The following is a 17,626-nucleotide window of genomic DNA, read 5'->3' on the forward strand; positions in this document are numbered from 1 at the left end:
CTTTCTAACCTCTTTTACTCCACATTTAACATCTGAAATGTTCTGGTTAAAAAAAGTCACTCTTCCATTCTGAATGATTAATGCAGCACAGACATTAAGGAATAATGACTTTGCTTTGCCTCCGTTCTCTTCCCTGTCGTCCTTGTTTGGTTTTAATTTTGCTCATGATGCATGGATTCCTGCTTTGAAATCCTGCTAAACTGAGCACAGAGAAATCACTTCAAACTTGACCTCAGGGGTCTAATTACATGCTGTAGTCTGTTTGCTTTTTCACCCCCCCTTGCTCCCCTGAAGACTGTGGAAGACCTGAGTTTCACAATGGAGGACCAGGAAGGGAAGAAGTGGTGGGTGATGAGAAACAGGCGTAGTCTTGTTCCCACTTTCTCCTGCCACTGCTTTTGTACCCAGCAAGGCCACCGAGAACCATTTATTTATTCATTCATTCAAGTCATTTCACATCCTCATTTGTACTGTTATCTTTTAACTGCATTTAATAGAATCCATGCTCTGTTGCTCACCCTAGAAATGATCCACAAGGTGATCGGGTTGGTTGAATACTGAGATGTTCTCAGTGTTGGAGGCATACTTGAGGGGGAGAGGTTACATTTCATATGTCGTTTTTGGGGGGTGAACATTTTAGCTGAGGCTGTGTTCTGTGTGCATAGCTTTCATTGATTGATCATTGTGCTCTGTGGTGTTTAAACTAAACTATGCAACACATATTTGAGGCGTTTTTGAAATGCAAAGCTGCTTGGAGCTGCTCCTTTTGTAACAGATTGTCTTTTTGGAGGCAAAGCCATACACATGAAATCAATTAGAAGGCGCTGGAATGTGCTGCGTGGATCTGGAGTTGATTTGTAGAGCACGGATGGCCATATTGAGGAAGACAGCTCGCGGATGGGGGGGGGTCAGTGTGGAGTCCCAGCTGGTGATAGTGTCTGGAGGCCTCCAACGCTTGGCTGCTGAACTGGTGCCACAACACCATTAACTCACGGCCCCTTCCTGCTCCATCACACAGAGAGCCAGTTTTTTACTTATTACTTATTATTTTTACTTAACTTTCCTCCTGCAGATGAAAAGAAGACCTCGAAAGTAGAGCATTGCTTTTATTAGACACTCAAGAGAAGGACTTTTCTATAAGAGCCCAGCTCGCTGTACATTTTTGCATTTGCTCACTCGCTCGTGTTTAATGCTTTTTGCCATGCACAGTGCTCAGGGGCAATTCAGTGTGCACTGTTTATACAGCATAGAGCTCCAGTGGCCCTGCATAAGGAAATACAGTGTGTGCTCCATACAAGTGGCAGTATGCTCGAAGTCAAACAGTGTCAGCCAACTGGAGCCTGGACAACTAACATACCAGGAAGCAACTCAGTGATTTATATCTTTGTCTGTATGTCAACTCGGGATTTGAATATTTGTTCAGTAGGAGTGCATCGATTCTTCAAATGCATTGTTCAGGTTCCAATTTTTTCAAAACAGATATATCGGCTGACTAATATATTTTTAAAAAGAGTTAATAATTCCTAGAATATTATCGAACCCCTGACATGTTACAGTCTAATCATAAACTTTACTATAAATAACCATGAATACAAAGTAAACCCAAATACCACCAAATATTTAGAACACAAATCAACAAAATATAAATTTTTCATGTCAAATTACAACATAAAGGCACATGTTTTCTGCATTGTTTATTCTGTAAAATACAAGTTTTCATATCTTCCTACAGATTTTTCAGTTTAGTGTCCAGAGTTAAGTCACATAAAGTGGTGAGTTTTTTTAATCTTTTAGCGATAACACCGTGGAGAAGTCAGTTAGCTTCTCTTACACAGTCATGCTCCGCCCTCTGTTCTGCTCTGGGAGCACCTCGGACGAGCTGACGCACATGTTGAATTGTTGAAATTAAAATATACTTCCTGCAACTTGCTACAGGTTGAGCTACGTTTTGGGACTTACAAACCAGAGGAAAAGCTCTTCATTAAATCAGTCAAACAGCAACATTTCGCAGGAAAATGAGATAATGAGGAAAGCAGAATTACATTTAATTCTGAACACCAACATCTAAAGGCAGTGTCCTTCAAGTAAGGGCTTGTAATCCATTAAATAAACTTAATTTGATGTTCAGTTGAGTAGAGAATTAAATAGTTGAGTAGAAACACTAATCCATTGTCTACTGGACAAACACTGCCTTCAGACGCTTGGGAGTGTACAGTCGGTACTGTATCACTTTCCGATAAGGATATTTTACATAAAACACAGTGAAACATATTGTAACTACATCCGAGTGTCAGAGATGGACATTTTGGTTTTTGTGGAAGGCTTCTGTTTTTCTGTTTTTCTTACTTTTTTTTTTTCAACCAGCCAAATAAAGATATTCATACATGCTGTAATTTCTGGACAGAAATAGAAACTCTCTTTCCTGAAGACCGTCCAAAGTTGTTTTTACTGAATAATGGTGTGAAATTCAAAACTCTTGAGGGTTTCAACCGAAGCTGCGAAAGTTAGTTTTCTCATTTTCATCTCTAATGAGATGCATTTTTTGCTCTAATAGATACCCACAGGACAATTGTTTTTTTATCAGGTCATCTCAGTGCAGAGGGTATATTTCTTCATGATTATACCATACTGAGCGCACTTTAAAAAAACTTTAAACTACAGAAGGTGAAGTTATAAATGTCTTTTTGAAAATGTGATTTCCTGCCTCCTTAATGGGATTTCCTACCGTTAAGTCGCAGCACTGTGATCAAGTTGCCATTCAGCTGTGGCAGGAAATGCTTTGGTAAGGATGGCATTATCAGCAGGGAGCTCTGCTGGAGGCAAACACAAGGGGGCTTATAGGAGTTCCTGTAAGTGGAGTATGTAACTTGATTCAACCGGATTGGTGTTTGCTGCTGGGCCAATCCCAAGACACAAAATAAAGGCCGTCTTCATACCCGCTTTTGTAGGCAAAGACGACTCAAATGGTTTAACGTCCCGGCCTGATTTGGACCCTCCAAAAAATGGTCAGCATTTTGGCAGTAACTTTGGGGAAAAAGCGACTTTGCCGGCTGAATTAACAATTCACATCTCTGTCTGAGATATTTTAAGTGGGCTTTGAAAGAGGACTACTGAGAGGGAAGGATGCCAGTATTTGCCCCAGTCACTAACCCCTCCTCAGCCACAACCTCCAATTAGGCTCAGAGGTTCCCCCCTCTGCGGTCATTTCATGCTGGTGTGTAAAGCGATGATAAAATTAGAAACCACAATGTTTTATTTCCAGTTTTATGCCCACTCACAGGGAACAACTGGCTCAGCCCAGCTGCTTCACACAGGCACCAGAGAGACAGAGGGAATGCCTTCACATAGCACACAGGTTCTGGTGCGTTTAATCGTCTCAGCTCAGGGCCCAGTCAGTTTGGCAGTTTAGGCAGATTACATGGGAACATATAAGTGCTGGAAAAGCCAGTGTATTTATCACCATACCAAACGTACCGGGGCAAGATGAAAAGAGGCAGAAGTCTCAAACTGGCTACAGACCATGGCAACTCACAAGTGTTTGGGTGTGTGCACGTCATCTAAACTCTTTTACAGCTCTCTCTCCAACTCTCATCTCAGCCTTATGACATTTAATATGGCCTTTGTCTTTTGGCATCTTGTTCTCTTGCATCACTTGAATTTAGTTTTGTAAGCTTTGCCCCTGTCGTTGTGTGAAGAGGAGGGCGGGTCAACAGCTCTGCATTTTAAAAATCCTGTGTTTCCTCCTTCTCCTAATCTCCTCAAATATCAAGGTCTTGTTCATGTAATGGGAAAGTTGTGATCTGATCCCTGAAACTCTTTAGCATCTAATTGTATTTATGAAAAACATGACACTCAGAAGTCTCTGTGTTTGACTTACACGTACACTTCACCGTCACATGGAAGAAAAAAAAAAAGACCAGGGTCTGAACCCTTTAGTCTTGACAGCCTGAAGCAACGTGATTGCAATGATACAGGAGCCTCATGCTCTCTTGTGATTTCAGTCACATCCCAGCCCCCTTGCGGTGCACCCCCACACAGCCCGACTGCCCACCCCAAACACCTCCCTGCCTGCCAAGTACGTAGGGAGGCAAGTCATCCAGGATGAGAGAGTGCTAAGTCCCTGCAGAGAATCCCAATGAGACCTTTGGTGTTGTCCTTCCCAGAGCATTGCTGCACAACAATGCAGTAACAGCAGCATCCTGCTTGGTATGGCCAGTGCTGTCTTTTTTGACCACTCGCATACAAGGAAGCATTTTCCTTCCTTATACTTAGCCTCTATTTCCACTTTTCCTTAAAGGGTACATTTTGCCAGAGAAAGCTAGCTTTCTGCTATAATTTGTATTCAGGTCTGATAAGGCTAGTCCAGTGACGGATTATATCATTAATGAGTTTTAAAACATAGTCTTGACTCTCTTCTTTATTGCGTACAGTCTTTCTCTAAGAACATTTTATTCTCTTTAAAGACAGATTCATGCTTAATGTTAGATAAGTATATGAAAATGGATGGAGCCTTATATCTGGACTCTGCGTTCCTTCCGTCCGTATTTGTGAACCTCTACTGAAAGCTTACAGATATGGACAAAACAGACAAAACAGCTCAGTACCCCTTGAAACAGTGGGGGGACAGTGTGGCCGATAATTCAAGTTAGATGACCATAAGACACGAGGAAGAAAATTCAAAGATGGGATTTTGCGAGTTGGTAAGAACCTACAGGCGTCCGTATGATGTTACTTTGCCTGGGCACAGGGATAAGAACGTTCCTAAGAGGTACATTGTCACAACTTGATAATTTTTCAGTGTTGTGGGCAACACAGTTTTATTCACCTCAATGTTGAGGTGGCAGTGCAGATCTCAGACACTGACCTGAGACAGCTCTCATAACATATGTTTCTCTGTAACACATCACTGTTGCTAGCTTTACGCATGGTGTCCACACTAATCCAGAGTTTTCAGCTGCCTAAAATTGAGAACAACACAATTGGCCCTGATTTAGATTGAAAACTCCGGGGCCACCTTTTAGTCTGCACGGCCAGAAACGGAGACGATTGTTTTGCCAACCTCGTTGTCCGTCCAATAAAAGAAATCCCTGCTCTGACTTTTTTTTACTTTTTCTTGTTCTTAGTTTTTTCTGTAACCAAGCAACTACTGCAGAGTAGGAAAACTGCTTCCTGTTTACACCCGACGCACATGCTCAGTGTACGTGAATGATCATGTGACAAGCATTTTCAGTTGTGTGCAGACAAGCTAGAGCACTTGTCTGTGCAGAGATAGTTTTAAAATGTAGGGGTAAAACTACAATGTATTAGTGTGTATGTAACCTAAGATAGATTTGTACATGGGCGACAACATCTCCACTCGAGGTGGCTGAGTGAAAGCACGTCTGCAGTGTCACACAGCTGATGGACCGTCAGCATTGCCGCGGTGCTGCTCGCCTGTGGTACGCCTCAACAATCTGCGCTGACTTACTGCCCAGAACCACCGCGCTCTGCAGTTTCCCATGGGCCAGACGGAGATTGAATGCCCTGTTATGTCTGTGCCACGACACATGAAAGAGCCTCTGTGGTGAGAGTTGAAAAACACCTTAGGAGTAATAAAAAAAATGAAAAAAAAGAAATGAGATGTCCGTAAGAAGAGGGGAAACAACAAACAAACCCGAACTAAAAGGCACCACTGTTGCTTGTAAACTTGTAGAGGAGTGTTTTTTTTTTTCCTGAATAGAGTGCGCCTGTGGGTCCTTTGATACAAAAACATCATTGTAAACTTGAGTTGACCCTTGCATGTTGCTTTACCCCGCTGAGTTAAGATCTGTGCTGCTTCAAACTGGAAATTTCCTACGTGGATTCTGCACAGGAGAGAACGGTTGTGCGGGGGAGGGGGTCATGGATTTTCATGGAACTTCCACTTTCATTTAGCTATCGCTCAAATTGGGTGCTGAGAGCATTGCATTTCTTTCTAATTGCATTTGTGATTTTTTTTTTTTTTAAAAAGCCTTTTAATAACACATTAACTGTCCTGTTTTTTTTTTGTGTTATTTTTTTTTTTCAGCCCCCAAAGCTGACGACCATCCAAAGACCTGCAGCACTAAGCAGTTTGTGTGCAAGGACCAGGTGACCTGTATCTCCAAGGGCTGGCGCTGTGATGGAGAGAAGGACTGTCCAGATGGCTCAGACGAATCACCAGATATCTGTGAGCATGCCTACATGAATATAGCTACTAAAAGTGTCTCTCAGCAGGTTTTGTGTCCTCATGTTCCCTCCCGGCTGTTGGTTTCCCGAGCGATAAGGATTACCACTGGATTTACTCCGTTTTTCTTTAATTTGCTACTCTGCAAATCAACCTATTCAAACAGTATTTGTCAAATCTCATTCCACCACAATGTTGTAGCTGCGCGTGATTTTAAAAGATCAAATTCGCTTCTTCTAAATGGCCTCGGAAGAGACGACGGCACACTGTTCAGACGGTTTAATTTAGGCCTGAAGAAGAGGATGGGTTATGGCCTGATCTAAGCAGGACACAGGCTCACAGTGTGTGCTCCGGCTGCTCTGCTGAATTATAGCTCTAATTATGTGGCCATGTTTAGTCTGAGTGTTTTCGGGGATGTGTCTGCTCTTGTCTGGACTCTTGCGGGATCCGTGCAGTCCCTCTGAGTCTTGTCCCAGCCACTCTCCTCCGCCGGCCGCCCCATCCTGCCATTCCATCCATAAACTCTCCCTGGTAAAAGCCTCCCCTCTGTTTATGTGCAGGCGCTAATGGTGATTTTACTGTCTGCCTGTGCCACACCTTACATCTGTCATGCCACAAGTATTCTCACAATAGCCTGGCACGCAGAGACACCATGCACCGAGAGACCTGTTATTTTTGGATGAAAACACAATTAAGCATTAACACAAAGGATTACGGATTAAAATGTGTGATGTGTTTGAGGGTAATGTGTTCATAAAATATTAACTGTAGGTGGTGACATAGTTTTCCAGGTCAAGGCCTCTCCCGTGCACAGATTTTTGCTGTATTCCGTAGCCGGTCGCTGAAATGATTTTGAGAATGAGGTACTGAGTAATTCCTGGTTCAGGGCTGAAAAACAAAGGTGGAGCTGAACAGAAAAGTCTCTTGTCTACTCTTTGTCTCTCTTCTTATGTTTATTGGTTCATACAGACTTCACTTTGAGAATTTACTGCTAACATCTGGACTTTTTAGTCATGAAGCATACAAAAACGTGTAGCTAAAATAAATAGGTTTTTTTCCAGGAGGGGAAATAAATGATCGGAACTGTAGTTTTGGAAATGTCACCGATCGCCAGCATGAGCAATTTTTATGCAAGCGTGACCCGGATAATTCACTTGAGCGAGCCCATTCGATTTCTGCCCCTTTTTTCGTATATCAATTGAACGGAGTGAATTTCTTTTCATTGCACTTATGTAATTTGGTGACACGGGACAATGATGTGATTCATCTTCTGCATGTAGAGACAGAGAGCGGTGTTTCACCAGAACATCAAGATGTGTTCCGCTCAATTACCCGCGTCTCATGGGCTATTCTCTGACTGTGGATTTACCTTTCAGTGAGAGCACCCCTCTCTCTTCAAGCCAGTTTCTGAGCCATTCATAATAAATATCTGTTGCTGCAGTTAATGCACGTATTCCTCTGTGCAGCACTGTGTGTTTGCAGGTTTAAAAGTCAAAGGAAGCCAAGGTGTCTCAAAGAATCACAATGAAAGGCGGCCTGACTGTGATTCCGTCCCTAGTCGTTGAGTTCATCCAGCCATTAAAAAGTGGGCAGTGTGAGGAATGTAGGGCTGCAGATAAAACTACAGAATGAATGTGCCTGAGCCAGCATAGGTGGAGTATGACGGTTATTTAAAGTCCTGCTCTGACTAAGGGGAATGGAAAAGTCTCTTCCTATAGCTTTCCCCATTCATAGGCTCAGACGGTGTGGAGGTCATCGGCCCACTCACTCCTGCTGGAAACCATCACCAGAGACGTGCTGTAAACAATTCTGCTCTCAGTTCAGCTGGTGTGGAAATGGAAGGTCCAGGCCAAACATTGATCCATTTTACAGCGAGACAGTTTTGTGTTGTGTGCGACTTCTTATTTTAAAAGTTCAAGGTGTCCCGTTGTGTCATGGTGAGTTTAATCCCCTGAAAAGTTAGTCTGACCTCCTCTTTTCAAACTTACTTCGTGAAAGTCAGACATTTCCAAGAAAAGTCCCTGCTCTTGAGACTTTTGTTCCAACATGCATCCAGACCACAGTCTAGATTTGTGTGTCAATGTTGATGGGAGTTATAGTGGTGCATGCTCCTATAATTTTGACATTATCTCCAGTTCAAGTTAATTACTGACTACAGGCTTAGTTTACAAAGAGAGCTCACTGAGATTTCCCATTTTCCTCTTACTTTCTTTCTTGTCTGTTCTCCGTCTCTCCCTCCCGTGGACGCTTGGCTCTGCTTCCGTCCCCGGGTGGGATCATCCCGCAGTCTGGTCGTCCTGTAGATCAGAGACTGTGACCGTGCAGGCACTGCATGCGCACAACACGTAGCTTTGTTTCTTAATTAGATGTATTCATCATTCGAAAATTGCGGGAAAAAAACAGAATCTGCCTGAATTCTTCCACTCATCCTCAGGCTCAAGTGGGTTTTAGTGAATGCCACCTCTTTTGTTTATCGTGAATTCACTTGCGTTCAGACTGGCGGCTGTTCTTTTGTCCGATGGATGATCTTTGATCTACACCTCTAGTAGCCTGGTTGGAAGAAAGTGTACTCCTCAGCATCATTCTGCCTGGAGCCCTAATTGCCTGTCATTTCCAAACCATTCATCTGGGCTGTAATTATGTTGAGCAGCTAAAGACAGGCATCTGCCAGAGTAGTGGGGTTGTAACATTGCATCACATGAGGCGTTGACGTGCCGTAGTTGAGATGGCGGATCATGCTATGGGAGGTCGATGTTGTGCATTAGCATCCTTAGCCTGTGGGCTTTTGTTTTTTTAGTGGAGCACTGAAGCGGAGTGATGGGGAGCTGCGTCCATGGAATTGTGTTTCGCACATGGATCTGCATGAATTGTCATGATAAATGGACGAGTGGAGGTGTGGGCAGGCTGCCAGCTGTAGGGACGTCAACGCCCCCCCACCTGTGCACCTCCCTCACATTGCCCCTAGTAGACGCTCAGATAGGCATCAGCCGGCTGCCTGTACAGGCTCCTGTCTGCAGGTGTGACCCTGTCATCCTCTCCCAGGGACTGCACTCACTCCCCCCCACTGCGTGGCTTCAATTGGTTTCAGACAAACCATTTCACCTCAATTACATACAGGCTTAGGGCTCCGGAAGTGGTTGAAACATGGCCTCAGGGCAGGAGTTTATGCTCTGTGTGTCTCAACGGTGCAGGACTTCTACTCTTTAATGCTCCCAAAGGTAGTTGTGGTATGCTGTCAAAGAGTTACCTTTGTTTCCACCGATCAATGATCCCACGAACATCTGGATTTGATCTGCAGTGGAAATGGATGCAATCTGAATTTACTCCCTGCGTGACTCTGCAGTAGACTCTGTTTTTTTATTTACTCCCGCTTCCGATCGGCAATGATGGAAACATGGTTTCATTCATGGGTGAATGTGCTAATTTCTTATTTCTTCTTCATTTTTTTGTCTAACAGACACTGCACCTTTTTCAAGGGCAACTTTATGACACGCATTGAACTCCAGGCAATAGGCGTGTAAATAGCCAGCGATTTATTTCTTTGTATAATTCAAAATCTAACAGACCAAAAATCGCTCAGCCGCTGTTGAGAAAGAGGGACTGAAGTGAAAGATAAAAAAAAGTGCAACCACTGTAACCTTGTCGTTGGTCTGCAAGGTGCTTTCCTCTGTTCTATGATGTACTTCACCCTTCCAACGTGTTAGTTTCTGGTATAATTGGGACGTAGAACATGAAAATAGAAAAGCAGAAAGGCAAACCCATTTATAGGTTACCCGCTAACTTTGATGTAAAAGAGATACCAGTGATTTAGTGGTGAGGGAGAGTGTTTGTGTTGTCCAGTAAAGCTGCTTTCGGACACGCACTGAACTCCAGAGAAGATTTGGACATTGTCTGGGGCTGTATGTGTGAACGCAAATGTCTGATGTCTTTCTGCGGACTTTCTCTGGCCAATCCCCTTTGTATAAAGTTCGCAGAAAGTCTGGAGGAGGCGATGTGAGAACACAGCAGGAGATTCTCTGTGGGATTCACCGCAAGGGAGTGGGGTTCAAAAAACCAGAAAGAAAACAAATATCTCCGCATGAAAAAATGTGGTGCCATACACGACACCAACGGAGATGTCATGAGAGCCTTTGGTGATAAGAGCCAACGTCGATGTGCTGTAAACAAAAACACACGATCTCTGCAGCAGAGTTAATGTGACATCCTACCGCTTTCTGTGTTGTTGCGAACGCGTCTCAGCAAAAGAACCTCCTGCTGCGTTGTGCATGTGTGGAAGGAAACCTCAGAAGTAAATCCAGACCCAATTCTCTCGACATCATGTCTGAAAACGGCTTGTGTCAGTGCTTGGCTTTTTCTTGCAGATGTTGAGCAGACACTACACAAGCCTGCATATAACTGATGAGGTTTTCGGCCAGAAAGATGTGGATTAAGGCGTCTTGGTTGTTTGTTTTTTTGTACACATCCAGTTTATTCACAGTTTAGTACCAGAAACAAAGGTAAATCCTCTGAGACACCTCCCAATAGAAGGTTCTCTGTCACTCTGCATTGTTTTTGCAGCAGAATGCAGTTTATTTTTAAACAAACCGATTTTCAGCTCTTTGTTTCTGGGCTTTTTTGCTACGCAGAGATGGGGGGGGGGGGTTGTAATGAGGTCATGACATGTTATAAAAGTAACTGGATGAATGAGACGGTTTTCCAGTGAAATCTTCCATCTCACTGTATCATTAGGGCTTTGACTTCTGACAGCCATAGCTTTAATTTCCAATCTATTTTAGCAACAGCCCTTTCATGGTGCTGTTGTTAAAATTAAAAGTACCGTGTCACAACTTGCATTGCGTTTCACTGTTCTTTTTGAACAGCGCTGTTAAAAACAAAACAACCTGACTCCCTGGCTGTGACCCGAGCCTGTGTTCAGTTACGATTCATTATTGTGGTTGAGCCAGCGAATGGGGGCAGATGTTCGAGTAAAGCCATAGCATGTAAAGCACTTTCTCCGTCATGAGAAGCCCTCGCCACGAAGGAATCCTTTTCAACATCCGAAAAAAAACGTATGCAACAACTGCCTGCCCCTAATTCTCTGTTAGACATTTTAACCCCCGATTTGGCATGAAAATGTTCCACAGGAGGACTTCCACGCAGGGGGTGAGAGGCATCTCAGTCATGCAAATACACCGCCTTTCTACTCCCCATGCAGTGTTATCCACTTTCATTCAGGGGGAGAAAATGAGCTGATAACTCAACGCAGTTAACACTTGCAAATCACAAGCCGCTCCCTGCTCTCGCACTGTCAAGTTGTCACTTAACTTATCTCCATAGGCTTGTGGAGCTAATACACACACACATGTATGCACACACAAATTCATTTGTTTTCCTTGTTGATGCTAAAAAAAGTAATTTTGAGGGGATATACCTGGAATGCAGTTTCATAATGAAAGTGAGGGACCCATGGCTGAAGAGGCTAAAAGTATTTAACATAACAATGTGGACCCCTCAAATCCGGACACGCTCCTGATTTCACGTGATGTGCCTTCAACGGGACTATTTGCAGTAACGCACTGGAAACTGCTTCAGATAGTTCGTCTGATGGAGCAGTGGTGGCACAACACTGTGGCGAAAATACATGAAACACATCCAGTCAGTGGATGTGAATGTCTGAGGGGAAGATTGAGTTATCTTCTCCATGCAGCTACCCTAGGCTGCGGTGGGCCACACAGCAAGGTTATCTGTCCATCTTTCCACCAGCCCGGGCCTTTGTCCGGCCCATCCGACTGTCACGCCCCGGCAGCCTCTCCGAGACGACCAGGAAGAGCAGACTGCAGAGGAGGTGGGATGGGATGGAGGGATAGAGCGATGAGGAGAAGGGATGATCTTACAGAAGAAGCCTTTGTGTAAGAGAAAATGAGCAGATTACTCCTTTAGTCTCAGGAGGAAAATGGAAATGGCATTGTTAAGCTCTGATCCTCTTTCTATAGTCACAGCTCCTTACAGTAGAGTTAAGGGGGAGCGATCCTTTCAACGCCCAGGCATGCAGCTGTACTTGCGGGGGGGCACCGGGCAGGGGCAGGAGGGTCTGTAGTGGCAGCGGTTGACACACTGCTTCCACAGAGGAAGGAGCAAAGCCCTGTAAATCCCCCTGGTCTGTGGCCCTGAGCCCTCCTCACCGGCCTATCAACAGACAGAGAACACAGCGCTTTCTCACGCCACACAGGCACCACTTCCCCTTTTCTCCTGTCTCCTCCACGCCCCGTTTCCTTCTCTCCCTCTTTCATTCTGTCCCGTGTCCCTCTGTCTTCCTTCTCTGTCTGTCGGAGCAGCTGGAGAAGCTAGACTCAAGTCTCGTCTGATCCCTCTTCCTCATATCTCATCTCCAGTCTTTCCTCTGGTGTAATCGCCTCACGGTTTTTCCCCTTGTTGCAGACAGTGACCTTTATTATTTATTTTTTTTGTTGGCTGTCTCTTTTCTGTGGGGAAATGGTCTGTGGTGGATTTTATGCAGTGAAGTCAGATGGATATATTGCTAGACACTGCACTGTTTCACTGTGGCAACACCTTTAACAGACTTCAATGTTTGAATAAGCAGGTGCCCAGATTTAATAGTTTTACTGCTGCTTTACTGAAAGAATTCGGCCTTAAGTGATACTCCACCCGAGCTCCATCTTTTGAGGGTAAAACACTCGACCCCTGTGGGCGTGATCGGTGGCTGTAAGACGTTACAACTTTGTTTAAAAAAACTGTAGATCTAGTTGGACCAAATAAATGTAAGTTACTAATGCTGCAGATTTGTATAAATGGTCACAGTGCCTTTAGCTTTAGCTTCGAATTTAGTTTGATAAGGCATCAACTCTGCTACGAGTTTTAGAGCCGCTAAAAACCGAGAAGTTTGGAAACGCTGCTGCCCCCGTCGTAGTTTGAAAACTCAGGGGGCAGCGTATTAGTCTGGACGGGTGGAAACAAAGACGTTTGATGATGGAGACACTCACAACAGCTACCTGATTGGGTGTTTTCGGTCATGATGTAACTTTCGCTGATTCGTCCGCCTCCTATCACTTGACCCTCTTCCAGAATAAAACTGATAGAGAGACTAAATGCTCGTGTGGACAGAGATTGTTCTAGTTTGAAATTGCTGTTCACTGTGAAAACAAACTTTTCGCGGCGACGTTTCAAGCCTACATGATCTGTAAAGTCTGCTCTTTTCTACCGTGCAGACACTACATACAGTAAAATTCACACACATTTCTGTTCATTATGTTTCAATCTGTTATCTCAGTACTCAGATTGTGGTATGAATTATAAGCGTGGGTGGGAAAACCTTCTTCCAGTGCGAGCAGAATGTGCTACACCGAAAGTCCTCTGTGCTGCTGCTTCGGCATGGCCATGTGCTTGTCGTACATAAAGTGAGAGTGGGGGGGAGTCGGTCAGTGGGCAGGCCGGCCTGTCACCCTACACAACATATTCATTTGAGCTGACAGCAGACTTTATGGAAGTCAGTCAGGGGCTGCCATGGAACCCAAAGAGCAGGAAGAATAGGAGTCTTTTATGCTCCGGACAAAAGATCGACAGGGGATCCAAATTTAAGGTCATTGCATAACTGAGAAGTGGGGGATGGTGGTGCTGAGAGGTGTTGGAGGGAAGCACACACTGGGAGAGACCCTCCTCCTGATGCCTTGTGTTGGTCTTTACAAGTTTAGCCGAACCCAAAGCTACATTGAAGGATATGTGTGATCTTGGTTTGGGGGATTATTTGAAGCTGAGACCAGCAGTGATACATTTCCTAAATACTCAGGGGAAACATGTAATATTGTGTTTGCACCAAGCACACGCTGCAATAAGAGTTTTAATAACTGGACATAAGTTGTGTATTCTGACTCATATCGTTTGTAATGTTTTAATCATTATGAACCCCAGCACTCATTTCTTTAATACGTGATTCATTTAAGAAACGTAAGAGAGAGAGAGAGATATCACACAGCAGGTTGGAGAAAGGTTTCATCGGGTCAGATCTCTGAAGACACAGTGAGGATAATCTAATGCCACTGTTAGCTGATCACCCAGTTTAGTGCAATAAGATAATTATCCCCCCTCTGCCCTCTATTAGGTGTGAGGGTTGTAATTTCCCCCTTTTCTTTGCACGTTAACCACGTCACTGCCGAGTGTCGCGCATTGTTCTTAGGTGCAGTGCTGTCTCCGAGGCTGCCAAACTTTACAGAAGAGTCTGTGCAATCCCCGCATTAAGTGACGCATCACATTATTCTAACATAATGCTCAGTGCTAATTATATCCTTGTACTCCTGTATTTTTCATTCATATATGGTGGTTTGCACTGGCTCACATGGAAATAGTATACACTAATATGGTAAATCTAAGGAAACCAGTTAGTTTAGTCTGGTTTGAAACACCAACTTAGTTTTAACAAATTATGGAATTGGTTGCTGAAAGAAGATCAATGTGTCACAGAGCGATGCTATGATCTGTGAAAGGAAATGGTGTGATATACAGCGGCTTGGAAATGAACCGGTAGTTTTAGAAAAGTGGTGACTGCTTATTTCTTGGAAACGCCTGACAATGAACAGATACAATTGAACTGTTTCCACACCGTTGTTAACAAACCTGAACTGAAACACCCACTGAAATGATTCCTGAATCAAGAAGCGAAATTGCCCACACGCAGACCAGAAACTACAGAACGGATACAAATAGTGTAGTGTGTGTGCTTACAGTGTGTGCATATGAAAAAACACACAAAAAACTTCTGCTGTGTTCTTCTCCTCTCAGCTTTGTGCAGTATCACTCTGGTTCCCCTAGACATTACTGAGGGGGGGCTGGGGGCACATTTGGGAAGTTACCAATAACTTCTCAAACTGGAGCAGAGTGTACAGGGCTCCTCTCCATTGTCCTGCCCGCAAAGTTATTCAATCCTCCATATTGTCCTTTGTATTTTGTTTTTTTGTTTTTAGTTTTTTTGCTGCTGGTCCATATTCAGCTCCTGCCAAGGTATTACTGTGTTGTGGATCTCAAACAAATCTTTCTGTCTGTGTAGTGGTTTGCAGCTTGTGTAGTGCGCTTCCAAAAACTTCTATTCGGCTCTCTGATTGGCCAGTGGACAGGAAGGAGTGTGTGTTTGTGTGTGTGAGAAGAGGCTGTTGATGTTGCGGGTGCTTGTTTTCTTTACATCTTTTAGGACCTTTTCCAGTATAAACACTGCCCTTGTCAGGACCAGTGGACCTGATGGGGGCCGAAGCTTGGTCATTTCTGAGGTCCTTGTTAAGTTTAGGGTAAGACATGAATTGTGTCAGATTTAAGGTTTAAATTAATAAAAAAAGTCATGGTTTAGGAAAAGGTTTTGATTCTAATTCCCACAATGAGTCAATGGAAAGTCTGAATAAGGATAACTGCGCAAACGTGCGTGCACATGCGCGCACGTGTGTGTGTGTGTGTGTGTGTGAAAGTAGAGGTTCCTGGGACGTTGTAACAGACACAAACAGTTTGTTATATTAGTTAATCTGTCTGACAGCTCAATCCTTAACATGTCACCCGTTGTCAAAGATACTTACATGTAGTTGCGAAGACACTGGTGTGTCATAGCCACAGTGAATCATCGTCATTCAGATGACATTCACCATGTCTCGTCCTTTAGAGGAAAAACTGTTGACAAATGCTAAATCCTTGGCAGAGGTTTTCATTTCCAGTGTGCGTGGCAGTTTATTCCTGTTACTGCAGTTCATGCAGAAATCCCCAGGTTGTTTATTGAATGTAAATCAGGCTGGCTTAGAGGCTGAAGCTGTTGGAGGGCTGCTAATATGCTAGCGTCCCCCAGATGGGAGAGCTGCTCTCCCTCTCCCTAAGCCAGATGCATTAGAGGCTAATTCTCTGTTCGAATGTGGCACATTTTCCACGCAGGCCTCTGTGGTGGTGGGATTATTATGGAAGCGCTTGTCACTTTAAGGCACTTGTTTGAACTGAGTTACATTTTATGTTCTTTATGTGTGGTTATTAATCCCCTGGAGTGGATTGAGAGGACTCAGAGGGAATGCATGTGGTTTACTTGACATGCAGGCAAATGGTTTCCATCATATAAGTCTTCATGCATATCCACGCTTTTATTGATCAGATTACATATAATTAAGAATATACATAGTCGTAGCTATTGAGAGGTGTTTTTTTTTTAATTTTCTTAGTTGATATAAGTCCCCACATCTCAGCTGTGCATGACAAAGAAAATATTAGATACGATACATCATGTCAAGTCAATAATATTTATGTTGGATTTTTCTCTTAGCCGGCTCCACAGTCTCGACAGGATACAGTGCGACACCCTCTATCCACAGACCCTCAGTTCAGAGAAGTAAAAACTCCAGATGGATGAAAGCAGAAATAAGGGTCAAAGCAACTGCATTTTGGACTGCGACAGCTTCTTAATATTCAGACACCAAAGATCCTGCGACTGTGAGATTCTGAAGTAGGCATCTGAAACAGGTTTTACACCGCAGGCTGCGCATATGCAGATATCATGCCCTGAGAAACCCGGCATCTTGCGCACAACCTGCAAAATTCTGCAGATCGTTTCCTGTGAAGGAAGGTGAACTTTATTTTCTCTGCTTCTAGTGTTTTTCTAAAATGGGTCAGCAGATGTTAGCGAGAGAAAGATAGATAAAGGGAGAGTGAGGTTGGAGGAGGAGGAGGAGGAGGAGGAGGAAGAAGAAAAACAGCCAAAGCAAACTGTTTGCTGTGTAGTGTGGGCTGAGAAGAGAGAGAGAGAGAGAAAGAAAGAAGAGTGGGAGAGAGAGAGAGAGAGAGAGAGAGAGAGAAGAGTGGGAGAGAGTGCGGGGAAGAGACTGTATCCAGTGTGTGTTCTGATCTGATACCGGTGGAAAAAAAACCTCTGCTGTTTTTGGGCCAGAGGAGATCGTGTTCTGTCCTCTGTCCTCCACAGCCCTTCAGATTCCATATGGCTTTGTTTGCTTTTGGAGTTTTCTAATATTTCTCCTTCACCATATGCCAAAAGATCAAATTTGCTGTACATATTGAAGACATACACTGTAACTGCACGTGTGCACTTAAAAGTATGTTTATAATATTTCTCTTTCTTTCTCTGTCTCAGGAACATTTAGTTTCTCACATGCCAAAAAGTCACACTCTACCAGAACCCTTTTATCTCCCTGCAGTCGTCGACAGTTTTAAACACAGATCAGCCACATTAAGAGAACACGTGCCTCTCCCAAGGCCCCGCAGTCCCCTCATGAAACCTCATTTCAATTCACGAGATCCAGATTTTATTTGGATTTGCACCAAAGTGCACACACTGTTAGAAATCACCCCCTAAAGATGTAATAATTCCCGAAATGTTTTGAAGAACAGAATAATGAATCTAAAAGAAAAACAGAGCTCATGGTAATTACAGGCTCTGAGTAAGACTGGCAGCCTGTTGTATTGTGACAGGTAAAG

The 17,626-nt window shown here is 43.8% G+C and overlaps 1 protein-coding gene across 9 annotated transcripts in view; it reads left to right on the forward strand.

The window, feature by feature from the left end:
* Positions 1 to 17,626, forward strand: part of lrp1ab (low density lipoprotein receptor-related protein 1Ab) — an 88,756-nt gene that overhangs the window by 6,684 nt on the left and 64,446 nt on the right. For all 9 annotated transcript variants that reach the window (XM_035159832.2, XM_035159838.2, XM_035159836.2 and 6 more), the window contains exon 2: positions 6,047 to 6,187. In XM_035159832.2, coding sequence (XP_035015723.1) covers positions 6,047 to 6,187 — 141 coding nt within the window. The remainder of the gene's footprint in view (positions 1 to 6,046; positions 6,188 to 17,626) is intronic.

This window comes from Hippoglossus stenolepis, chromosome 6 (genome assembly GCF_022539355.2).
Source record: "Hippoglossus stenolepis isolate QCI-W04-F060 chromosome 6, HSTE1.2, whole genome shotgun sequence".
NCBI lineage: Eukaryota > Metazoa > Chordata > Actinopteri > Pleuronectiformes > Pleuronectidae > Hippoglossus > Hippoglossus stenolepis.